This window comes from Poecilia reticulata, linkage group LG2 (assembly GCF_000633615.1).
Source record: "Poecilia reticulata strain Guanapo linkage group LG2, Guppy_female_1.0+MT, whole genome shotgun sequence".
NCBI lineage: Eukaryota > Metazoa > Chordata > Actinopteri > Cyprinodontiformes > Poeciliidae > Poecilia > Poecilia reticulata.
The window spans coordinates 11,400,960-11,425,843 of NC_024332.1; the positions used below are offsets into that span (position 1 = coordinate 11,400,960).

A 24,884-nucleotide genomic window follows, 5' to 3' on the forward strand; every position below is an offset into this window, starting at 1 on the left:
TATATATAGCTCTATATATAACTATATGTAGAGCAGAGCTATATCTATCTATATGACATAAATAGATTGCACACTGCACAGATAATCAAAACACTTAACCTAGCATCTCTGTAAGCTGTCCCTATTAGCTACGTCAGACATATGAGGCATTATGATGAATACAAACCATTTATTAACTTACCTTCAAAGTTATTGTGAAGTTTGACACATCCAGCCTAAATCCTTTGTTGTTGTTGGAGCTTTTCAGGACGTCTGAATAATTCTATAAGCATCAATAGTCCTGCAGCAACCGAGGAGCCATTGTTAACACTGTTGCCTGTGCACCGGAAGCATAATATGTGGCAAAAAAATGCGGAAGTGCTAAAACGGAAGTCCATAAGTCCATAAACCCCACTGGCATTGGTGTTCATTTGGAAATCAACACCAGACGGAATTGCTTTTATTTAACTCTCTGGAATAACACCAACTCTTTAGGGAAATTAACACTCATGTTGTTGAATTAGATTAAACAAGTGTTGAATTAACACTGTATTTTTAACATAAAACACCAACACTGGAAATCTAACACTTTTGAATTTGCTGTGTAGGAATAGACAAATCTTCACCCACTGGGCTCATTTAAATGTTTAGTCACCTGCTTATTGTTCATTCTTAACATCTGACCCTATACCAACGTGTGCAGACAGAATGTTTAAAGTTGATCCAAATGAGTGTTCAAACGCTGTTTAGTCTAACAAGGTCCAGTGGGAGCAATTAGACGCCTGCAGAGGTAACGTGGGTTTCTTTTTAATTTCTCCACCCTGCAAGATCATGTCACCCCACACTTCCCAGCACTCATCAGTCAGGATTACTGCTTTCTGAACCAGGACTTCCTTTTCCAAAGTATGGTAAATAAACTCTTCGCTCCCTAGTGGTAAAGTCACACTGACACTGACTGTCAGGTGTTGTCTGTTTTTAAAGGCTTTTAAAGCCACAATTGAGCAGTTCAGGCCAGAGGGAAATGCAAGTTTACGTGGAAACTGAGATATGCAGGTGAAACAATAAATTTTTTCCTAGAAAAGAAAACAATGCAGCAATCAGATGCCATGTTACATTCATCTGGTGCTTGTTTACAACAGCTCAGGAGAGGATAAGGCCACCACTTTACTAGGTGCTATTCTGGAAATGAACAATACCATCCATTTATCCATTGTCCTATTCTTATCCCAAATCACGTCATAGGCATATGTCGGTGCCTCCCAGGATTCTTTTGTCTGCCCGGGGGTTTCTTCCCAGGGGGCTATGTCTGCACAAACCTCCCCTGGGAGGTTTCCATGAGGCTTCCTGTTGTCCAGACTGCCCGAACTTATAGCAGAAGAGATGCAGTTCTACTAGTTAGTAGAACACTGGATGATGGAGATCTTCACACCATCTCAAAGGCTGCACCTGAATACACATTAGTTCAGGATGTCATTCTACCATTCATGATGTATATCTTCGGACCTAAGTTGAGGCTTGGAATGTTGATAAAGCTGTTCATCAAATGCTTTGCTTGTGCCTCAGGTGTTTCCTCATCACAACAGAGCAGCATCTGGGACTTATCAAACCTTCCCTCAGTTCTTCTATCCATCTTGTTATAACTCATGAACAAGACACAAAGATACTCAAACTCCTTTACTTGAGGAAGAGTCAGAACCTTGACCCAAAGGGAGCTGTCCAACTTTTTCTGTTTGAGAACCCAGGTTCTCACACTTGGAGACAATCGACTCCATGGACAATAGACCCTTCACCCGAACTACAACTTCAAATCCTGTCCATGTAAACCATAAACAGGGTACATGACAAACAGGAAACCCTTGCAGTGTCTTATCCCTTCTGGGAACAAGGCCAACTTTGTGCCAGGAATCCAGAAATAGATCTTAATTTGGGGTTACGAACGCAGTGAATCAGTAAAAGACAATCCAGGTGTCCGATACCCCCATCTTCCACAAAATATGTGAGAGGAGGGTTATTTTCAGGAAAACATGTTATCCTTCAAACTAAATACTATGGACCAAAGTTACTGCCTGAATAAAGTATTTACATTTTTCTGTTATCTGACGGTTTTGCAGTGGGAAACACTCCCAGTGTGAATGATCATAATGAAAGCATGACAACACCATTTGACTCTCTTGTTCATAAACAATATTGTAATGGATAGTGAATCATTTTAATTAAGTTTCCTAAATTATTCAAATTTGTAATTATTCATTGTAAATTATTTAAGTATGTTGCAGATTGTTTAATGATATTTGTCTGTTTGATTACCACTGATGGTTTGTATTTTGTTTATTTGGATTGCACTTTGTAAAGTTTTTTTTTTGTACCTCACGGGCTGCCATAGCTAATGAGGGCAGGCCTATAAAAGCTCGCAAACAACTTGAATGAACTGTCAAAGATGTGCTTGGCACAATCAACACTTRGTGTTCCCCTGTGAAAGCAGCGAGGTACGTTTTATTTTGTTGTTTGTGTTGTAAGTTTATGTTTATATTCTAATAATTGTATATGTTTTTAGTTTTCACGGTGACTGAGATGGGTGTGACGTCTGATGATCCAGTCAAAGAAAATAAACAAACCTGGAAAATTCACCCGTCGAGACCGCGCAATTCATTCGAATGCTGGGGAGCAGCTACAAATATGTTTATGAACAAATATAGCGTTAGGCCTTTTCATTTAGATGACACACTACCATGAATATGTGATTTTGAGGAATGAACTGTCCATTTTTAGTTTTTGTAAGTTAACTAGCAGCACTAGCTGTGTTAATATGTGAGCAGCAGAGCAACTGAAAAATCTCCTCTACCAGTAAAAAATTTGATTGCAGATTACAGAAGCTGGTTTGATGGACAGATGTAACATGCTGAGCATGGAATCATTTCTCATGTATATTGCTTTTGCATTTATCATTTTTCTTGTTTCCATTGCTTCTGTAACAATTGTTTCAGTAGTGAATAACTTCATTTAAAATGATCCTTCACTACATTTATTTTTCTCTACAACAGTAAAATAATTCCAAAGCGCCTTCCAGGTTAGAACCTTGTAATTTTTTTGTAGACTGCATGGTTGTTTATGTGTTCATTAAAATTCTCCAACTGAACTCAATGATTTCTGCCTGAGGCTATATGACACCTTATAGCTTTAAAGGAATACCAAAAATTATTTTTCTAAAACTTCTGTTTCAACAATATTACAACACCTGTTCATAGAAGGGCAAGTTGATATGAAGCAAAACTCTGGGAAAGCACAGTTCTGATAGTGCCTATCCTTTTCCAGGAGGGAGGTTGCAGGGTTTTGTGGGTTTCTTTTTGAAATAAAACCTAGATGAAAAAAAAACCTGAATTCCGAGAAGAATCATAGACATACCATAAGGAGTAAAAAGCAATCTGAACAAGCAATGCATTGTTTGCAGTGACAAAAATAGATATCTATGAAATCAAAAAGAATGAAAACTCTTGTGATGCTTACCAACACGCCAGAAGGTTAAGATTAAATTTACTTTGACGATAAAGTCATAATCCAAACTGAAATCCTTCAATGGAAACAGCAAATTAAAAACATCCTCCTACTGTTTTCCTTAACTGTTCTCAGCAGGAAAGTACTTCACTTCACAGATTGAAAGAATGTATTACTAGAAGACCAGACCTGGAGGCATGTGCTTTGCTTTTACTCAGCTTCACTATAACCAGCGTTATAGGCCACTTCGCCACGCCGCCACGTCCACCTGCTGCATCGAAACCGGTTGGGGTTAGAATCCACTACACACCAACATGTTTTGTGTCTCTGGACAAGGTGTTGTGCAAATCTGTGCTTTTCACTTCCATTACCAAAATAACTAGCACCAAAATAACTAGCAGAGCAGGAGTTTAAAATTATCTAATCAACCACCGCTGTGTTCAGGGGAGTGCTTATTAATAATCGCAAAATCAGTGGTGGCAAGTATCGAAGTACAAGTACTTCGTTACTGTACTAAAGTACATTTTTTGTGTATCAGTACTTAAGCAGATTTAATAATAGGTACTTTCTACTTTTACTCCACTACATTTTACAGTAAGTATCTGTACTTTCTACTTCATTACATTTTTACAAAACTGTCGCGTTACTCGTTACATCCAAGTCGCGTTGCGCTTTTTTTCCGTTAAAATGTGAAGTTCAGGGACTTAAGGTGGCGCCATAAAATCCAAGCAATAACGTGACTTAGTGTCTGTTGTCACCCATCGCCTCCCCGTTTACTGGCACGCGGAGCTCCAGACATGCGCAGTGGTTTCCTCTGAGSGGGAGAAGATGTCTGTCTAATCGTCAGTAATATAATAGCGCTGCATAAATCATAAGATATGGCGACATGTAAAATCAGCAGCGCTTTGCTTTCACAGACGGTGGGAACTTCGTCCAACTTTTAGCGTCACTTCGAAGGAAAGCTTAAAGAAAGGTAAGATCTGTGGACGTGACGCTAGCAAAGCTAGCTGTACAGAAACACATGTTGCATCTGCAATGAAAAAAGTTGTCACATGCGCTGAATTATTGTGTGGAGGTGTTGACTGAGGTGTCGCAAATATGGGACAACGCTGTGACCAAAGTCTGCATTGATATGACATTCAGGAATGATCCGATTCTTCTGGACGGATCTTTACTGATTAAATTTATTTCAGCTCTAAGTATTTAATATCTAGGTGTTTCATGGGAATGTGGATCTTTCAGATCAATTTGAGAAGCAATTTTGATAGGTAAAACTTAATTTTTTGTGTCACATAGCACGGGGTGCTGGTCTTGACTTGGTCTTGGGTAGGTGGTCTTGACTACAACTCTGCTACATGGCTCCTCGGTTGCATGTCCTCCCCCACCCACCTTCTTTCCATCCCCTTTCTGTTGGATTTCTTTAAAAATAAATGCCACTGGTGGCAAAAAAAAAGTGAAGTGCTATTTTAGGACAGGAGACCAGATGTTTCCATCCCTGAAATTATGATGCATAGAATCACATATCTAAGTCTAAACTATGTTACAGAGAGTAAACACAACATTCTTTATCTGTGGCATTGTTCATTAAAATGGCACATTTCTAATGTATTATATGTAAATACGATCGGTTCACTTAATGATATTGTATTAGGGATTAGGTAAGGCATTCAGCAAGTACTTTTACTTTTAATACTTAAGTATTTTTAAAAGCCAGTACTTTTTTACTATTACTTAAGAACAAATGTTAATGTGGTAGTTTTACTTTTACTTGAGTACATTTTTGTCTGTGTATTTGTACTTTTACTTAAGTAAATTTTTTGAGTACTTTCTCCACCACTGCGCAAAATAAATATCAAGCCTGAAAATCTGATAACGTAACGTACTGAATGATATGTTTTTAAAATTAATCTCTGCTCTGCTTGCGGAGCTCAGGCCGAGCCTCTTTGCTTAAATGACAAAGAGGGAGAGAATAAAAAGGTGCAAGTGGCTTTGAGTTCAGGTAATTTTACCTTCGTTTACCTTTGCTGTGGAGCATCACAGCCACTGTAGTTTCTGAACGTTCAATAAACTACAAAATGTGGACTAATTACCTCGTTCTTTGTGAGTATACGTTGTTCACAATAAACATCAAACACGGTAAATTTGTTTCATTAAGTATTTGACAGACAAATGGCTTCTACTGCGATAATTTTGTGAAATTAAATTAATTGTATAATATTAAAAAAAATAGTTTGCGCATTTCGCTTTGAACTCAGAGTCTGAGAGGCTTTTCCTCTATCAAACTATTTTTTTTGCCTCTTATTTAGTGGAAATATTGATGTTGATGAGACTTAATGATAACCTTATTCAACATTTGTAGCTTCACTGTTGAAAATGAGGCTCCAACATTCACAAATGACATTGAAATAAAATCCAGTCCAACATCTGGTTTGAGGTGATTCCTCTGGTACCTTTGGAGGAAAAATATCCCAACTTCAGAAGATGTGGTTTTAATATAACAGAGCTCCTGTCAGTATGAGAGTCAGGGTGAGGAGGCACCATGTCAGGGAGATGAAGTGGAAGTTGAAGGATCTTCAGAACAAACAGGCCATGAGACCAGAAAGGACCATTTTTGAAACCAGATCCCAGAGTGGATCAATTTCAAAACTCTGGTTTTATTGTGGACATATGAGCCATGCCTTTTTAAAATAATGATACTGTTCCTCATACTGTCTCTTTATCCTGTATGTACCTCACTTTCACAAACAACAAATATGGCACATTGGTTGTTTTTTGTGTTGTTCTGTTACAGTGATTCAGCACCTCTGAGTGTCCTGGCATGCCTAAACAAAGATCACACAAATCAAAATGTCTTATGACAAATGTGTCATGGCAGTGGGATTATGTACTGTAAATGGAGTCAAGGAACTCCCTGCTCCTCATTGCATGGGAACATTTACCGTCTCACTTATTTTTTGTCACCATGTTCATTTAATTTGTGTCAACGAGGAGTAAAAATAGTCCTTCATAGTTCGTGCATGGACAAATGAGACTGTGGGTGGAAGCGTGAAGGCATATGCTTGTGCTATTCAAAGAAAACAAACTGAATTCACTTGCAGTTTGTTACTATTTATACTAGACGGTTGTTGTTTATGGTAGTTTGAGAGGAGGCCCATGGCAGAGCAGTGTCAACACTTCAAGTCCTGCGACTGTCAGGCTGGTCGTTAAAAGGAGCTCAGTCAGGGTAAGGTACTGCAAACACAACAGAATACCAGCTGGCAGAATATCACTTCATTTTAAAGGATTTAAACTATTGTCCATTTTTAAGACCTCCTTGTGTTTTTACCTTTCTGATTGTCCTTTGATGTTATTTCAATATGTCAATGTAATGTCCTTTCCTCGTGATGCCATTTATTTTGTGAAGTGCAAGAAATATTAATTATTATTAATTATTATTATTGACTTGTTTTTATTTCTAATTGAAACTTAAATGCAAAACACTTTTAAAAATACTAACTAAATGGTAAAAGATAAGTTTGACTACTTAAATCCTGACTTGTTTTAAAATGTTTTCTGCCCATTTTTGATTAAACATTTAATTTTCTTTTTTCAGTCTGTATGATGTGGACTCAGTTCTTAAAAATGCCGAGCAATTGTTGCATTACTGTGGCAAAGAAGTCGTACCCTGGACCGAGGGACAGTAGAACTGTCACTTCGCAGCCGTCAAGCTACTTAGTGGAGCAGAAGCTGGAACAGGAGCTGGAACAATGCATTCCAGAACAAACCTCATTGCCTCGTCAGCTACAGTGGACACATGGCTTTTGTTGTGCATCAAACTCTGTTCTACAGGGATTGATTTTCTGTCATTACTTGAGCTGAAATCCCATCCCACACTCTGCTCATGTCAACAGTAATCCACACTGAAGATAAACGTGTCTTTATTTAATAAATTCTCAGTGGATTAGCATTTGGATTTGCAAAGCTTAAACTGAGGCCATTAGTGGTTTGCATAAACACAGAATATGACAGTCAAACACATAAGAAGCCTTAGCTAGAGATTTGCTGGAGGGTGCTGCCCCCACCTGTTCAACACAAGGAACAAAAACAAATCGTTCTATAAGTATCAAGTATCTTAAATCCCTAAATGTATTCAGCAGAACAAATAACCAAGATTAGCAAACATAATGTTGCACTTTAAATATCTTTAACCCTGCTGCCCCTTGAGCTCAGTTAGCTGCTTCTGCAGGTGGAAAATTTCATCCAAAGTCTGCCTGAAAAAAGAGACGATTTGATTGCATTTTTAAAATTTTGTGTCATGGAAAGAGGAAATAGATGACTTTGGGGCGATGGCTTTACCTGTGTACGGCCTGAGCTCTGCTGAGCTGGCAGCGCAGCCGCTTGACGATGGCTTCATAGCGCCTGTTTTGGATCTAAAGGAGAGAAAATCATCAACAAAAGTTTTTAATTTTGGGGGATAATTCAATCCTCTGCTGTACCTTGATATCTCTCTTTAACTTTGCATGAATCTCAAATTCTTTCTTCAGTTGTTCTCTTCCTCCAGCGATGGCTATATTTCTCTCAGAGATCTCTCTCTTCAGGGTATCAGTTTCCTCCTGGACAGAAGAACGTTTACAAAACCAAATACTTTAAAATCCTTTTGTGTATGTTTTGTACCTTAGCTGTTTGCAGGGTCATCCCGTTTGGGTTTTGCAGATCCTCCTTGAGCTGTTCCTTCTCCTGCCTCAGCTTCAAGACCAGCATCCTGTTCTCCTCCAGCTCCCTGTGGGCCTCTGTCTGGCTCACAGCCTGCAGGACGGCGTCTCTGTGGCCTTTCATCTTGTTCCTGTACATGCTGATTTTTTCCAGAGTGGCTCGGGCGTTCTCCTCCTCGTCCTGTATGAGCATGTGCCGCTTTACGTTCTCCCTGTTGATGCCGGAACAGCGGTCCTGCAGCAGCACTCTCTGCCTCTCCAGATGCTCCATCTCTCCCTCCAGCAGGCAGATTTCTCTCAACTTGGACCTCAGCTGCTGCTCCGCATGTGGATTTTTCTTTTCAATGTCAGCCAGGGCCGCCTTCAATAGAAACTCACCGAATCATAATAGCATGATATTACAAATACTACAGAAATACAGTGGCTCGCAAAAGTATTCATACCCGTCCAGCAGGAAACTTCCTGCTGGAAGGAAACTGCTGGGTAATGCTGGGTAATGCTGGGTGGGTAAGACTTCACCTTACTGCTGGGTAAGGTGAAGTATTATGTATCCAACAAAGCCAGATTGAAAGAGTTTGCGTTTGTACCACAAATTTGAAATGAAATTTACTTGTTTTTGTATTGCCTGTTAGCCTATTAGTCTTGAAGCTAGTCGGCTAAGAAACATTAGGCTAATGTTTAAACCTTCTTGATAAAAAAATATATTTGTTAACATTCCAATATTTACTTAAGTATTTTGCAATATTATTTCCTAACCCTGGTTATCTGTGAATTCCGACACCCTCCATTACCCTCAGGTAATGGAGTCTACCTGAAGGTAATCTGATCTTAGGACAAATACAGCTACTCTGTGGCAACTTCTTCTGAAGGTAATTGGTTGCACTCAGAGAAAGGGGGGAGGGGGGTGGGAATACTTTTGCACACTGCACTTTCAGTTTTTCATTTGTAAAATATGGTTTGAATCATGAATAATTTTCTATCTTTACAACTGGATACCACTTTGTGTTGGTCTTTCACATAAAATTCCAATGAAATATATTTATTGTGACAAAATATGGAAAAGTTCACAAGGGTATGAATAATTTTGCTAGCCAATCCGAGTGAAGTTTTATCAGAAAAATGATGAGGTGTACCTGCAGGGTTTTCAGAATTTTCTGTTTCTCTCTCAGGGTCTCAGTCTGGGTGTAGCTGTGCTGACTGACATCCTCCACCGCCTTAGTTAATGAAAACTCACAGGATTCCTGGAAGCCTAACACATCACAATAAAACACTTGTGTTAAACCAACTTTCTTTTTCTGTTCCTGCTGGAATAGAAATGAAAACACTTCATACTGTACATGAAAACTTTTCATATTTTCCAGTTAAGGTGAAGTATTATGTATCCACCATAGCCAGATTGAAAGAGTTTGAGTTTGTACCACAAATTTGAAATGAAATTTACTTGTTTTTGTATTGCCTGTTAGCCTATTAGTCTTGAAGCTAATATGCTAGTCGGCTAAGAAACATTAGGCTAATGTTTAAACCTTCTTGATAAAAAAAAAATATATATATTTGTTAACATTCCAATATTTACTTAAGTATTTTGCAATAGTATTTCCTAACCCTGGTTATCCGTGAATTCCGACATTTTGTTGCGAACACATAGCCCTACGCTTTTAATTTATTTATCACAACTTTATGAAACCGATGAAAATATAGCAAGACCCTTTTCACAGTGACGTCAGACAATGGCCGCCATAACTCGAAACGGTGTATCTTTACTTCCGGTGTGATTTTGTCTCGGGAAACCTGACTGAAAAATTCACGGATACTCATTATCTTAAGGACATAATAAAAGGTGAGGTTAATAATAACAGCATTAAATTGTTAGATAACCATCATTACTCATTGTCAAGCCACCATTCTCTAACTGTGTATAAAATAAACAGCCTCCGATCGGACAGTAAACCAGCTAGCAGCAGCTTTAGCCACAGTTTGGCCACTGAAGACAAATATTCTCCTCTGATGCGAGACTAAATGAACACCAACCCATGATGCAGCGCGGCTCATCGCGCTTTTATTTTGAAAACCGACACGCAAAATGAAGCAGTCACGTGACCCAGGCAATGCGAGGCCTTGTTTGTTGCCAGTCACGTGGTTTTCAGCAAGACGACACAAGCCTCGAAGCGGGGCTTCATCGGACACGCCCCCTTTTTACTCGGTACGCGCCTCGAAGCCTGGATTCAGATGGCCCGTCACTAGTGTTTGCGTCATCAGCGCTCGCCAGAAACATTTCTTCCTCACCGGCTCCTAAAACTTAGCTGAAATGTTTTTCCCTCGCTGGTTCGAACTGTGCTGCCACTGCAGCCGTGTAGTTTCACGCCGTGGGTTTCCGTGGGGGACCCCGAAGGACCACAGCAGGCCAAGACATGCTAACTTTACAGAGGTACAGCTCCGGGGCACCAATGCAGTCCCAAAACGCCTTTCACATTGTGATATAGGGGATTTGTACAACAGCAGCTCAGTTCAGAGGTATCTGCAGAAACTGATGGAGGAACACAGAGAAATCAGCCGCAAGTTACAACACGATCACCTCCGTGGTTCAGACAGGAAAGCGCTGCTGAAGAAGCACACAGAGCTGCTGCCTGTTGCTGGTCTGTTTGGAAGCATTGAACAAGCCCAGAAAGACTTGGAAGAAGTCCTTTCCCTTCTGCACAGTGAGTAGTGACTGAAACCTTTCGTATTCCTAACCTTAGGGTGGAATATTCGTGTCTTAGGTTCTTTTTGAACCTGTGAACCTCAGCTGGTACTAAAGATGAAGATCAAAACCTGATCCAGCTGCTCAGAGAGGAGGAGGCGCAGATCTGCAGCAACATTCTGACCTTGAGAAAACATGTGAGTCCTGTGCAAACATCTACAGAGCTTTAATGTCACTGATCACACTTTTCAAGGTCAATGTTTATTTTTTTGTATTCAACACATTAAAATCAGTAGAAGTTGTCAAAAACAGGAAACAAACCTGTGGTTCCAAACTAAAACACCGTTACCAGCATAATACTTGATGCTGTCCGGTGTCGGGTATACAGTATCTGTCCATCGTTAGCCAAACAGTGGAAGGCATGTTGTGCTTTCTAAAGATGGAACCTAAAGCCAACATTTAATGATTAAATAGTAGCGCAGAATGGATCCTTGCGGTACGCCAGTAAGGGGCACAGAGGGATCAAAAAGAAACATTGGTTGAAACTCAAATATGATGTAAAACTGTGCAATTTGACCCCAACCAGCTCTTCCTGTTCTCATGCTTAAAACTATATTTTCTCTCCAGTTAATCAAAGCTCTTGTGCCCGTTGACCCTCTAGACCCAAGCGACGTTGTGCTGGAGATTGTCGCAGGACGAACAACAGGAGGTAGGAAAGAAAACAGGACTATTTTCCTTGGCTTTCAAGTATCAGATTCTGGTTCCTTCATTTAATTTTCCACATTTTCTTTGGCAGCAACAAGAAAGATCCATCACTACTATAGTATTAAAATCCACATATGAAAATGAAAATCAGTTAACCTTTAGGGGGTTCTCAAAAGATGAATGTTGACTCTGTTTCAGGTGACATCTGCCAGCAGTTCACCAGGGAAATGTTTGACATGTACCGAGGCTTTGCTTGTTACAAGAACTGGAACTTTGAGGTTCTGAACTACTCAGCTGCAGAGTACGGTAAGGTTACCCAACTGAAAGAGTTTAATAATAGCACCAGTGATACCAATTAGATTTTCTTTACATTTCAGTAAAAAAAAGCAATCCTAAAGTTGTGTGACCAACATTTCTACTAGGCTTGAAAATTGACTAAATGCAACAATCTCTCTTTCGATTGGGTTTGATTGATCATAGTCAATCTTTACTGTGCCTTACACAGAACAATAGAACAATGACAGTTAGCTGTCTTTAGGTGGACTGCACCATGCGGCAGTCAGGATAGCCGGGGATAACGTGTACATGCACCTGAAACATGAAGGAGGAACGCACCGGGTTCAGAGGATCCCTGAGGTGGGCCTCTCATCCAGGATGCAGCGGATCCACACTGGAACTATGTCGGTCATCATCCTGCCACAGCCAGTTGAGGTACACCCCAAATTTTTACCTTGTTTCTCTCTCTGATGCTAACCTCAAACTCTCTGTAGTTGGACGTCCACATTGACCCAAAGGATCTGCGGATCGATACATTCAGATCACAAGGCCCTGGCGGCCAGGGCGTTAACACAACGGACAGCGCCGTGCGGATTGTTCACCTTCCTACAGGTCCGGTCTGCCAGAGATCTTCCTGAAGTTACTCAGGATCCGTTCCAGCTATAAACATGTCGGTTCTAACAGGAATAGCGTCTGAGTGCCAGCAGACGCGCTCGCAGCTGCAGAACAGAGACACGGCCATGCGCATGTTGAGGACCAGACTCTACTAGAGCATGATGGGCAAGGAGACCGAGCAAAGGCACATGGCGCGAAAGCAGCAGGTCAGGATACCGTTGAGAATCTGTCTCAGATGTTGTTCCTGTAGAACAAGGGAGCTTAAGCTCTCTAAAAAATATGAGTGACCAGACAAAAGTTTTCCAGAGAGAACATTACCCTAGGGAAGATGTTCTTTGGACCAATGAGACTAAAACTGAGTTATTTGGATCCCAGAACATTTTTGGCAGGAATCGAATACAGCATTCCAGAAAAAAAAAAAAAACACCAAAAATGAAAAATGAAAGCTGAAGCAGAGCTGGACTCTGCGACTTGACAATGATACGTAAGGATATTTTTACACGTTAATGTGCCCTTTGACAAACACTATACAAAGCTACAAAGCACTTTGTTGTGAGAATGTATTTGAGTGGTCAGTAGGACTTTTACAGCAAGATATGAGCTCAGGCCACTTACCAGCTAATTGCAGTTTAAAATTTTGACACTAGATGGCTCTGCAATATGAAATGAAATGTTTTCATTCTTTCCTCTAAAATACAGGTGCCTGTGGGCAAAATGTGGCCCATCATAGCTTTTTATGTGGCCCTCTAGACTCCAAATTACATTACGTCCCTCCAGTTTTTCAACAAATCTGCAAAACTCACTCAAAGTTCACACAAAATCTACAGATTCCCCCATTTTTTTCTGACTTTTGCTGCAAATTGTTCTCAAAATTGGATAAAAACATTGAGTTTAGATGACTGCTGCCTCAGCCTTACTTGATGTCAAGTTATAGTCTGGGATCGACATAACGATTAATAAAAAGTCACATTTAATGTCATACATCAGCACAAATATCATAAAAAGTCCTTAAAAATTTTCTAAATTAGCGCCACAAAATCTGTTTTTGGTTGCTAAAAAGAAACACAAAAACAATAGCAAAATCCTGGATGGACTCATCATTGTGAAAAGATGTTCAATATTATTTCATTTTAAGAAACACCAACTGAAAGCTGAAACAAACAGCTATTTGTTGATATTTTAACGTTTGTATTAGTTTTATCAATACATTCGGGCACAAGTGGCCCTTTAGATTGTTGATATGGCCCAAAATGAAAATGAGTTCGACACCCCTGCTCTAAAAGGTTGAAGGAGTCTCTCCATTGTTTCTTTAAAATTTGAAGGTGCACGTACATTTCGTTTATTGGAGTGGAAGAAAGATTCCACTCTGCTACCTGAATAAAATACCTGGAAGTTCCAGGCCTAGCCAAAGCTCCGCTTTTCTCTATTATCAAGGTGGGCACACGCAACCAGGCAGAGAGGATTCGCACCTACAACTTCAGCCAGGATCGAGTCACCGACCACCGGACAGGATACACCACCAGAGACATTAAGGTCAGATGAGAAGCAAATGTTAATATCCATCTATCTCTGCCTCTAAAATTGATTTGATCACAACAAATGTTAACTTAGGGTAAAGTTTGCACTACTTGATGATGACAATCTGAATGGAACATTGTGGCCAGATCTCTACCCTCACAGAGCTACTGGAAGTTGTCTTGACCTGGTTTGTTGATCCAGAATGAGTCCAGTAAAAAGTCAAACTGTTTACAACACCCCTTAACCGAGCTGCTAGCATCGGTGTGTTGAGGAGATCTCAAGATGTAGTTGTGGAGAAGAGGGTGTCTGGTTGGGTAACATTCGGCCCTCTTTGCTTTGTGCAGACAGTATTGTGATGTTGCCGCCTGACAGTCAACTAACGCTGGAGCAGTTAGGAACTGAGTGTAGAGCAGATTTCAGTTTGTGTTTCTGACTCACAGCCAGAAAAAGGTGAACTTGTGACTCATGTCAGACCAAACCTCTCATGCATTTTGTTTTCAGGAGTTCATGAGAGGAGGGGAGGAGCTGGAGGAGCTGATCACAGACCTGCTGGAGCATTCTGAGCAGGAGGCTCTGCTGGAGGCAGTAGAGATCTTTGTGACTGGACAGCCTGAAGTCTGACAGATGGATGGACAGACAAGTAGGGTAGCTGGACTGATGAATGAAAAAATAGACAATGAAAAATTAAGTAAGGGTGCACCGATAAATTGACGTGTTCGTTTAAAAAGTCACCCCATTGTTGCTAACTCAGCAACTATTTATACAAAAAAAAATCTGCATTGACCAAAATCAGAATTGGCAGGTCAGACTTCTTAAAGATGGATGATCGGCCAGAAAACTTCAATCAGTGAACCTTTACAAACGGGTGAGTGGATGGACAGAAGATGTCTGGAAAGGTGGAGGATGCAACTTTTAAACTACCAGATTCCATTTGCGCCATGCTTATCCCAAACCGGAAAACTGGTCAATGAAATTCCAGACCGAGTGGGTACTTCTCTCCATTACATCTGGAACCAGGCCTGTCACATCAAGATGCATGTCTCCATGCTGCTGCGTCTGTTTTTTTGGTATTAAAGATGGCTGATCGGCCAGAAAACATAATTTCTCTGGTTATTTGCCAGTCAGGGTGTGGTGAAAACACCTATCAGCTCTACACACACACTCCCCACGTCACACCCTGTGTGTCTGTGCCAAGAGGCCAACAGCCCTGCTGGGCCTGAAATGGGTTTCATTCCCCTCTAATTGCTGGAAAATGATCATGTTGGATTGTCTCCATTTAATAAGATCCCAAACTATAGGAACGTTTCAAAATCATGACTTCAGTGCATAAAAAATACATTTTAATCTGGCCAAATTCTGCTCATCATACATTCAGAAAAATAAAAAACCTCCTACAAAAGTTCATGTCAATCCACTGACATGTTCCTAGAAACTTTTACTTCCAAGAAAGTCTCCATCTGAAAGCTTCTGCTGAGATCAGTCGTCGTCGTCTCTCTGCCGAAGGCTCCTGTTCTTCCCGTTTTGGGCCTTGTTCCTCCGGAATGAGGCGGGTCCGCCCTCCTCTCCCAGAGAAGTGATGACACGTTCCTTGAACTTGGGTTTGGGTTCCGACGGGAGTTCTGCCGGAGTGCCGGCCACGCTCTCCTCCGTCTGGGGCAGCTGTAAATCAACGTTAGCACTGGGAAGCAGACGGGAAAACACTAGCTGATTACCTGTGGTCCACTTCGTTTCATGTGTCGGGTTGGGAATACTTACAATGGATCCTGCTTCTGCTGGATCCGTTCCCAGGCACCGTACGGATTGGCTGCTCGGGGCCTTTTTACTGGAGTTTTTCCCGCTGTCGCCACCTCTGCTACCGTCTCTGGTTTGGGTCCTGATCTCTGCGCCTCTTCCTCTGGTTTTGTCTCTTTCTTTTCCTCTTCCAGAGCTTCTTCTGCCACTTTATCCTCACCTTCTTTTTCTGAGGGTTCAGTCTCTGATTTTCTTTTCTAAAAACAAGAAATAAATTCTCATGCCTCGCTCTTTAAAATTCGCCTGAGTGATGTTTTTATTTAATCTCACCCTGAAGTTGATTTTGGGGATTTTGGGCTTCAGATCTACTTCTCCCACCGGCTGCAGCTCCAGTGCTGACCCGTCAGACTCGGAGCGCTCCTCCCCTGCGGGCGCCGTCTCCAGCTGGGAACTCTGGTCCTCACCTGCGTTCTCCTCTTTCTCCAGCTGGGTCTCCGATTCCTCACTGGAAGGAAAGTCCGCCGGCTTCTCCCAGCTGGACTCTAGGAGGAGACAAACAAAACCGACATGGTTGACTTCTGGATCAAAGTTATAATAGTTAACTAAAACTAATGACATAATGAAAACTGTAATGGAAAAACTTCTTGTAAATAAAATAAAAATGGCAATTACTGGGGAAAATCTATATTTGGTACTACATTTTGTGTTTCTAAAACTAAAACATACTAGACTTATGTTTTAGTATGTTTTACTAAACATACTTAGTCCTGTACAGACAGGACTAAGTACATATTCCTGTCTGTACTTAGTCCACAACACAGTGACGGCCACAGTTGGGAGAAAACGCCAGAGTCAGTCAGTTGTTCAATAACAATTGAATATGTTTCTTGAAATTGACCCAATCGACGTATTCATAATCACAATACAATACTATGACCTTTTGGAATTCTGCATCTATAATGAACAAAAGTATGAAGAACAAAAACAAAACCTACTACTATAACTAACAAAAATTAAATATTGAACTTATAATGACTAATAGAAGCTAGCAAACACACTGTAAAAACAGACTGGGCTTAGGCAGGAACCCCTCACCCCCTGTGTTTGTGTTGTAGAAGTATGTGTAGCCATCCGGACTCACAGCCCCCATCCAGGGAGAACCCAAGGAACTCTGAAGGGAAACGGGATCAGAGCGTCAAGCTCAACAGGAAGCAGAATGTGAAGCTCCACAGGAAGCGGAACTTGAGGACAGAATTTACCTCAGACTGCTGGGACTGAGCAGAAGCTGAACTTCTTCCCTGGAAACCTTCAGGTTTTTCCCATTGAGACACTGCAGAAAAGGAGAAATAAGACAGAAATGGTTCTGGATTCCAGCAGGAGGTTCTGTTGCATCAGCCTGCCTCACCTCCTGTCACGGTGTTATAGTAGTAGGTGTGTCCCTCATCGCTCTGGCCTTCCACCCAAACCTGCATCTCTCTCGGTCCCTCTCTGGACTTCCTGCTCGCCTTCCATCCCTTCTTCTTCTGCTGCTGCTGCTGCTTTTTGGGCTGAACTCCCACCAGAGGTACAGGCTGATATTGAGGGGCTGCTCGAACTGGAGAACTTGATCCTACAAAATATACTCAATTTAAATCCAAATAAATAGCAAAAACACTTAATAAAATGTTGGTGAATTACCATCTGATCCCCGCTGCATCCTCTTCAAATCTTCCTCATACGCCTTCAGCGCTGCCTCCTCCATCGCTGCAAACTCCTTGGACATCCGCTCCTCTTTCTTCGCCTTTTCAACACTCTTTTTCTTAATCTACGCAGAGAAGGTCAGAGACAGATCAGCGGCTGCTGCTGATCGGCCAATAGCGGCCAATAGCAACGTTAGTCGTGATGCGGAAGCCTGGAGCTTATCTCTACTGCCAGTCCTTAGAATGATGCCAAATGAGGCACTTTCTCTCTGGTTGATCATCTGTAATGTTTATTCAAGTTCTAAACAGCAATATAGAAACAAAATATTTTCATCATTCATTATGCATTCATGGCAATATCCTAAATTTTCTTGCCGTCTCTTTCTAGTCAGCAAAATCTATTCCTGGTTCAATGCTTCAGTTTAAGTTAGTTCAAAAATACTTAATTCAAAATGAAAATTAAAAATTGTATAAGTTATTTTTCTTATTTAGCTTTGTTATACTTCTTAACTGTTTTCAGAAAATATACTGAGGAGTTAGTTATGTCCAGCGTAGTTTTATTTCTCTTATCTGTGATAACTGAAGGTGCTATGTGTGTCTTCTGGAGTTTCTGAGCTAAATCTAGAACTGCTTCTGCTGCAGTTTTCTTCCTCTTTTCCTCTACCTCCACATGCTTTGCTCAAGTAGGGTCCAAACTGGATTCTGTATAACAATACAAACTTAGTATGTTTGTGAAGTGATACTAGATATTATATTAGTAAGAGAGGAAAAATATTTTCGGTGTAAACTTTTATAACATGAGTAAAGCAACAATTATTTTTATTTTACCCCAAATGCATTTGTGTTCATTGTGTGTTAATTGGTTATTTATCCCATAAATAAATATAAAATCAATATTACCTCTGAAATTTTAGCAGCCACATTTTCTTTGTGATTCTTCCCTCTTTCATGGAACTCGATGCTCTGCAGATCAAACATTAGAAGTAGTAGCATTACCTCCAGGGATAACAATGTATGTTTCTGTAATACTCACAGGCTTGTTGTCAGCAATCCAGCACTTGCAGTACTGGCAGAATTTCCTCGGTTGTGACTTCCAATAATCCGCCCTGGAAAATGCACAACATTTTTGAATTAAAGAAGAAAACATTTAGCTTTAGCCTTCGTTGCTAACGTAAAACACAATGCTAAATATTTAACCGGTCTGACGTCACAAATGCATACAGATAATAAACTCCGGAGAGTTTTTCATTACGTACATTTTAGTTATGCGTGGTCAAAGTAAAAAGAAATTGGTCAAACAAGCTGAATATGAGGACAACTGCCTTCCACATTTCAACAACCACAACACTGTCCTTTATTGATTACGTCATCATGCGTTGTCAAACTAAACAGCGTCCAAGTAAGAAAATAATGTATAAAGTTTAAATAGTAATTTTAGACTGAATAAACACAAAAGGTACTTACGAAAAGGAAATAAGTGTTTCTAATAGAATAAGTATGTTTTCAACATTTGACCCGTTTGTTTGACATCGGGTAACATTACCAATGAAGTGCTTCCCCCTGGTGGAGCATACGAAAACAATTACTCGTTTACCCTGGTAGTGTAGTTAAAACTTGTGAAACACGCCGACAGAAACTACATATGGTGTTAGTAGACATCTCTCTAAATGGTAGGCGCTGGTGACCATGAGTCCCATATGGTCTAGCGGTTAGGATTCCTGGTTTTCACCCAGGCGGCCCGGGTTCGACTCCCGGTATGGGAAGGTAACTTTTTCACAGACCGCTGCCTTTTTCAGCAACATTCTTAAGGACTCACTTTCGTACATAGGTGTATACAGTATTGTAGTTTGAGGCTTTACTGTCATATCTTTGCTTTCGAAGTCACTTTAAGTAAAATATGACTTTTACTCTCCCCAACATACTGTGTGTACCTTTGGTTTTATTCTTGCATATCTCTCCGTCCATGTCCTCTCCATACTCCTGGCTGTAATTACTTGATTTTGACCGGGAGTGGCGCATTTCTTCAGATGGCAATAATAGCAGGAGAAGATGGAGGAGCTTATTTTTTTCACAGGTTATCTGTCTCATAATATACTTTCATGACATGGAGACATATTTATATGTAAAAACATTTTTCTTTACAAAGCTATATATACCAAAATATGAATTGGCATATAATGTTACCATTCCATGTTCAGAATAATATTGGAAGCACACTTATGTGTTAGCTAATTTAATTTAACTTATGGAAAACCCTGGCCATCCTCCTCTTGAGACTGTCTTGGGAAAATAGTGTCTTCAGTCACAGGCTTTTTCAAATTCGCTGTCATACAGACGACTACAGAAGATTTTCCTGCCAACAGCCATCGCTATCTACAATAACTCGTTGAAAAATCTTACCTAATAAGAGTTACAAAATTTAATTTCCCTTTGATAACAATGAAGTATTCTACATAGCTTAAATTGCACTTTGTGACTGAAATAACTAAATAATAAAATTATATTATCATATACAATGAAAACATTTTCTCTATTTTAATGATACTGCTAAAAGCCTCACAAAATATAAAAAAAGCGAAATAAAATTTATTTCTGTAAAAAGGTTTGCGTGCATTTTTTCCTTTTGTAAACGACCCCATAGTTACGTCTTTTTTGAGAGCGACTGAAACTGTCACGTCATAAGATCGCGGCAGACCGCGCGCTGGCACGCCCCATCTTCAGACTTCAACAACTGTTCCGCACCGGTGCTGGTAATCGGGTTTTCAGCTCCCGGGACGGCCCAAGAACAGCTCCATGGTGGCGTCCTCTCACCGGATAAACCTGGGCCCGCTGGTTGGTGCCATCGACCAGGGAACGAGCTCCACTCGATTTCTGGTAAGACGGACAGATTGAGCTCGCCAGGGAAAGCCATTGGGGTTGCTTTTAATGTGTCACAGCTGGCCGTGCCCTTGACCGATCTAATATATTTAGCTTTCACGCTGGCTAAAGGATATGTGTAAAAAAGAAAATGAACGTTGGTGAACTTATTGGGGCCTGCCATAGCATTACATAGGGAAGAGCAGCGGACAACCCTGGCCATCCTCCTCAACTGCTGAAATTTCGGCAGTTGAAATTTCCAACTGCTGAAATTTCGGCAGTTGAAATTTCCAACTGCCGAAACGCAACTCTTTTAGAGTTGCGTTTCGGCAGCTCTTACGGGGTCTTTTTGACCCCCTAAGCAATTTTGAAATCGCCGTGATGCCTACAAAAATCGCTCTATTGGTATGAAAGTCGGTCATGAAATTGCACCGAATGCCTGCTCCCGTAAAATGTTTTCGAAATTTCTCTAGGGCTTACGGTTTTCTATTAAGGTGCTTCAGAGTGAAATCATGTGACGTTGTAAACTCAGGCTCTCAGCCATTTATTTCCATACTTTACTGAAAAATTTCAGAGCTCGGCGCTCACCATCTTTCTCTCATCTCTGTTATTATTGTCAGTGAGCTACAGAAATGAATCGCGGTACTATCGGAGACGAGAAATGGCTCTCATACGCTTCAAAGGGTTTTCGGATTGCTTTTATGGATCCTGCACGGGAAGCAGTTGTTCGGACTGTTTTTTTCAGAAAATGTGACTGCTTCAGATACAATTCCGTCTCTCCCTCATATGATAGTTGGCAGACAGTTGACATTTAAGCGTTGATCGCTGGTGTTCCCACATGAGAGCTGCTCCAACTCCAACACCTAGACTCTTCAAAGGGTGCGTTCACACTGCAGCCTGAAGTGATCTAATTCTGATTTTTTTGGCAATTCCGAATTTTTTTTCCAGGGCCGTTCACACTGCCAGTAAATGCGACCTSTATGCGTTCTGCAGTGTGAACGGGCAAATGATCTGAAAGTGTCCCGCATGCGCAGTAGAGGGCGCAATAGCGTCAGCGTTCTCAGTGTTCTGCCAACTGCCATAAAAAGAAGAAGTGCTCAGTGTTTACAGAAGTAAACATGGAGGCTAACGGTGGACTTAGCTTACATGAAGTTGTTGTCCGGCCGGAGCAGCATATTAACAACTTAATCCTCATTATAGTCCGTCATGGTTGTTTTTCTTCCCGCTTGCGCGTGTCAGGATACAGAATAGTGAGATTTGCTGAGAATCAGTGACGTTCAGTTCGGATGAATGCGGCCTGGACGTTAGGTCGCATTTGAATCGGATACGTATCGGATATGGGTCACATTCGAAAAGAATCCGACCTGTGCTGCTCACAGTGCCATGAAAAGATCGAATATAGGTCGCATTACGTCAAAATAAATCGGAATTGGGTCACTTCAGGCTGCAGTGTGAACGCACCCAAAGATGGACTACATTTTCTCAACTAATAGCAGAATATTTTAATCTATGTTTGGAATTTGTGAAACCTTTATGTGATTTGTGAGACTTCAATAAAGATCAGATTTCCATTCACACTTGTTCCATGCAGTCTTTTTCAAATTCAATTCTAATTCAAAACCACTTTATTAATCCCAATGGGAAATTAAATGTTGGTGTAACTCATTAATTCTTCAAAGAGTTATTGTAGATGGTGATGGCCAGGGGTGAAAGTAGGCGGGTATGGTCGGGTACCGCGTACCCCTAAAAGATTTAGCGGGGGTTCGCAGTACCTGCAAGAGAGAGGAGCGGCTGTCAGCTGTAAAGAATCAGTGGGTTCACTGTGCAGCCGTGAGTTTACCCACTAATCAGCCGTGACTGATTAGTTTTTCAAGAACAATCTAAAACACGACTTAATCAGTTAATAAATAGCTTTTTTCCCATTTCATATTGTTTCTGAACTATTTGTGCTTTGCTAGAGCAGCGGTGCAACATGTCGATAGCGGAAGGTTTTGAGTCGATCTCGACATTAGGTGACAAACTGAACACAGCCAGGACGCTGAGACCAGCACGTCCTCCTCTGACTGGCTTAAAATGTTCGTAACTTTATTATAGAACAAAAACATCAACAAAACGTGTTCAAATTAATGACCCAACAAAACTAATAATCTCAGTGATTATTGTTTCAACAAGGTGTTGCGCAATTCTGTGCGTTTCGGTTCCATTACCAAAATAGCTAGCAGAGCAGGAGTTTAAAATGAACTCGCCACCGCTGTGTTCAGGGAGCGCCTATTGGTAATCGCAAAATAAATATCTAGGCTGAAAACCTAATATCGTAACAGACTGAATGTTATGTTTTTAACGTAATCTCTGGTCGGCATGTGGAGAGCAGGAGGTTGCCATGGCAACAAGTGTGCTTAAATCACAGAGAGAGACGGAGAGTAAAAAGGTGCAAGTGGCTTAGAGTTGATCACCTGTTCGGGTTATTTTACCTTTGTCTTGGTGCATCGCAGCCGCTGTAGTTCAATAAATGACAAACTTGGACTAATTATCTCGTTCTTTGTGACTATACGTCATTCACAACAAACATCAAACATGGTAAATATGTTTCATTAAGTATTTAACAAACAAATGGTTTCTACCGTAAGAATTATGTGAAATTAAATTAATTGTCTAATATAAAAAAATAGTTTGGTGCTGTCGGGCTCAGAATCTGAGAGGCTTTTCCTTTATCAAACAATTATTATTATTTTGCCTCTTATTTAGTGGAAATATTGATGCTGATGAGATTTTCTCCAAAATAATAACCCTTTTCAACCTTTATAGCTCCACTGTTGAAAATGAGGCTCTAACATTCACAAATGACAATGAAATAAAATCCAGTCCAACATCTGGTTTGAGGTAATTCCTCTGGAACCTGTTGGAGGAAAAATATCCCAACTTCAGAAGATGACCTTTAACTTATCAGAGCGCCGTGGTTCCTCCTATCAGTATGAGAGTCAGGGTGAGGAGGCATCATGTTAGGAAGAGAAGTGGAAGCTGCAGGATCTTCAGAACAAACATGCCTACTACTACTAGGCCTACTGATTATCCGTCTGTCTGGACACAGGATCAATATAATCAGTTTAAAAGCTAAAATGAATGGATATATGCCAGACATGAAAAACTGAGATGCATTCCATGCCATAATGTTCAGAATTTAGGTCTCATGGCATCTCAATGTGTCAACATTGCAGCCACTGGGCTGAAGGAAATGCAGCTCCATTTTGTAGCAATTCAAGAGCTACCCAGCTTTTATCGCTTCGCAAAAAAATTAATCGGCACAGAACCTCCAAAGCACACAAAGATGCAATATATATATATATTTTTTTGTGTGTGTGTGTGTGTCATAGTACCCCCAAGAATTTAAAACTACTTTCACCCCTGGTGATGGCTGAAGGAAGGAAAAATCTTCTGCAGTGGTCTGTTAAGTGAAGTTTCACAAATCAGAAAAAGGTTTCACAAATCCCAAACATGGTTTTAAATATTCTGCTATTAATTGAAAATAATCTGATCCAGAAGTGTCTGGCCTAACGTCCAGGCCGAAGTGTTTGAAGTGTCTAGGTGTTGTAGATTTGGAATTAGAGCAGATCTTGTGTGATCGAGACTGGGGAAAAAAAGGGGCAAAAGTTGCCATTTTTTGAAGTTTCACAAATCAGAAAAATGTTTCACAACATTTTTTGCTTAACTTTCTAGTCTATTAATGTAGGAGGGAATGCATTTTAATTTATGAGCCTGAAAATATTTGCATCCGTATCACTTGTATCACTTAATGCTTATTTTTTTTAAATAATTTTCTCCAACTTAAGCGATTGAAAGTATAAAAATGGCATTCAGAAAATGTAAATATATCTACATATATTTTTAGTCACAGAAAAATAAAATATGTATCAGCTCTAAATACACAGAATAAACTTCTAATGTCAGAATAGAATTAACCTTAGAAACAGTCATGTAGCTACGTGACAGTTAAGAAACAGTCACGTAGTAACCGTTGCTATGTAAATAAAAACTATCAGGATATGGCTTTTCTAGAATAAACACATTTGGAAAACAATCTCAAAATAAACTAACAAAACATATAACACCAAACAGAACACAGATTGAACTTACAGCCATTGTTTCCGGAGGTGTAAGAAAAGATTGACAACACAGGAGGTGAAGTTCATACATTAACAGGCAGGCTTTTTCTCTGCGAACAGGTATTCCAAACTGCAACTGCCTCTGCTACCCACAATGCACTGCTACCTCAAAATTCTCCTTCAAAATAAAATACAGAGAAATTAATACTATAGAACTTTTTAAAACTAATTATTACATTTCCAACTTCCAGCCTGGGGCAGAACATAGACTAATGTTCTGTTTTAAGTTTGGACATTAGTAAGAATTCAAACTGAAAAAAACAAAAGATAAGTGTCATGCTAGTAAAGTGATTTAAGTGAAGCATTTACTTCGGTTGGTTCTCGTGTAAAAGTATAAGCAGTGGGGAAGAAAGTACTCAAAAAAGTACTTAAGTAAAAGTACAAATACACAGACAAAAAATGTACTCAAGTAAAACTACCACATTAACATTTGTACTTAAGTAAAAGTAAAAAGTACTGGCTTTTAAAAATACTTAAGTATTAAAAGTAAAAGTACTTGCTGAAT

At 40.2% G+C, this 24,884-nt stretch overlaps 4 protein-coding genes and 1 non-coding gene across 13 annotated transcripts in view; 3 read left to right on the plus strand and 2 right to left on the minus strand.

The window, feature by feature from the left end:
• Window positions 1-7,371: 7,371 nt before the first annotated feature.
• Window positions 7,372-10,272, minus strand: ccdc122 (coiled-coil domain containing 122). 4 transcript variants are annotated; one of them, XM_008431021.1, is made up of 6 exons: window positions 10,191-10,272; window positions 9,296-9,411; window positions 8,125-8,535; window positions 7,947-8,063; window positions 7,807-7,880; window positions 7,372-7,721 (listed from the first exon to the last, which is right to left on the minus strand). In XM_008431021.1, the coding sequence occupies exons 1-6, from the start codon at window positions 10,192-10,194 to the stop codon at window positions 7,655-7,657; spliced, it is 789 nt and encodes a 262-aa protein (XP_008429243.1). In that variant the 5' UTR covers window positions 10,195-10,272; the 3' UTR covers window positions 7,372-7,654. The 4 variants fall into 4 exon arrangements, with proteins under 4 accessions (XP_008429243.1, XP_017157881.1, XP_008429233.1 ...); XM_017302392.1 differs by lacking the exon at window positions 10,191-10,272 and adding an exon at window positions 9,765-9,901 and having other exon boundaries at window positions 7,372-7,717; XM_008431011.2 differs by lacking the exon at window positions 10,191-10,272 and adding an exon at window positions 9,765-9,899.
• Window positions 10,273-10,347: 75 nt separating this feature from the next.
• On the plus strand, window positions 10,348-15,051 carry mtrf1 (mitochondrial translational release factor 1). Its single transcript, XM_008431004.2, is given in 9 exon segments — window positions 10,348-10,858; window positions 10,945-11,036; window positions 11,467-11,548; window positions 11,743-11,850; window positions 12,083-12,255; window positions 12,315-12,432; window positions 12,505-12,641; window positions 13,870-13,968; window positions 14,455-15,051. Coding segments are annotated over 9 exon segments (1,320 nt in total). The 5' UTR covers window positions 10,348-10,467; the 3' UTR covers window positions 14,575-15,051.
• A 220-nt stretch (window positions 15,052-15,271) lies between these two features.
• Window positions 15,272-24,462, minus strand: wbp4 (WW domain binding protein 4). 2 transcript variants are annotated; one of them, XM_008430962.2, is made up of 10 exons: window positions 24,351-24,462; window positions 18,397-18,469; window positions 18,264-18,326; window positions 17,362-17,488; window positions 17,090-17,293; window positions 16,944-17,014; window positions 16,780-16,855; window positions 16,015-16,226; window positions 15,709-15,941; window positions 15,272-15,631 (listed from the first exon to the last, which is right to left on the minus strand). In XM_008430962.2, exons 1-10 carry the CDS (start codon window positions 24,404-24,406, stop codon window positions 15,430-15,432), a joined length of 1,317 nt encoding a protein of 438 aa, XP_008429184.1. In that variant the 5' UTR covers window positions 24,407-24,462; the 3' UTR covers window positions 15,272-15,429. The 2 variants fall into 2 exon arrangements, with proteins under 2 accessions (XP_008429184.1, XP_008429190.1); XM_008430968.1 differs by lacking the exon at window positions 24,351-24,462 and adding an exon at window positions 18,620-18,728.
• trnae-uuc (transfer RNA glutamic acid (anticodon UUC)) lies at window positions 19,055-19,126 on the plus strand. Its single transcript has one exon. It is a non-coding gene; the product is annotated as a tRNA-Glu (tRNA).
• LOC103477700 (glycerol kinase) overlaps window positions 20,038-24,884 on the plus strand; it is a 26,019-nt gene continuing 21,172 nt past the window's right edge. For 2 of the 5 annotated variants that reach the window (XR_001776136.1, XR_001776137.1), the window contains exon 1: window positions 20,039-20,237. Coding sequence is in view for 3 of the 5 variants with exons in the window: in XM_008430997.2 (XP_008429219.1) it covers window positions 20,157-20,237 (81 nt within the window). In the remaining 2 variants the exon portion in view is untranslated. Of the gene's footprint in view, window positions 20,238-24,884 lie in introns of all 5 variants that reach the window. The other 3 variants (XM_017302383.1, XM_017302384.1, XM_008430997.2) reach the window with 2 other exon arrangements.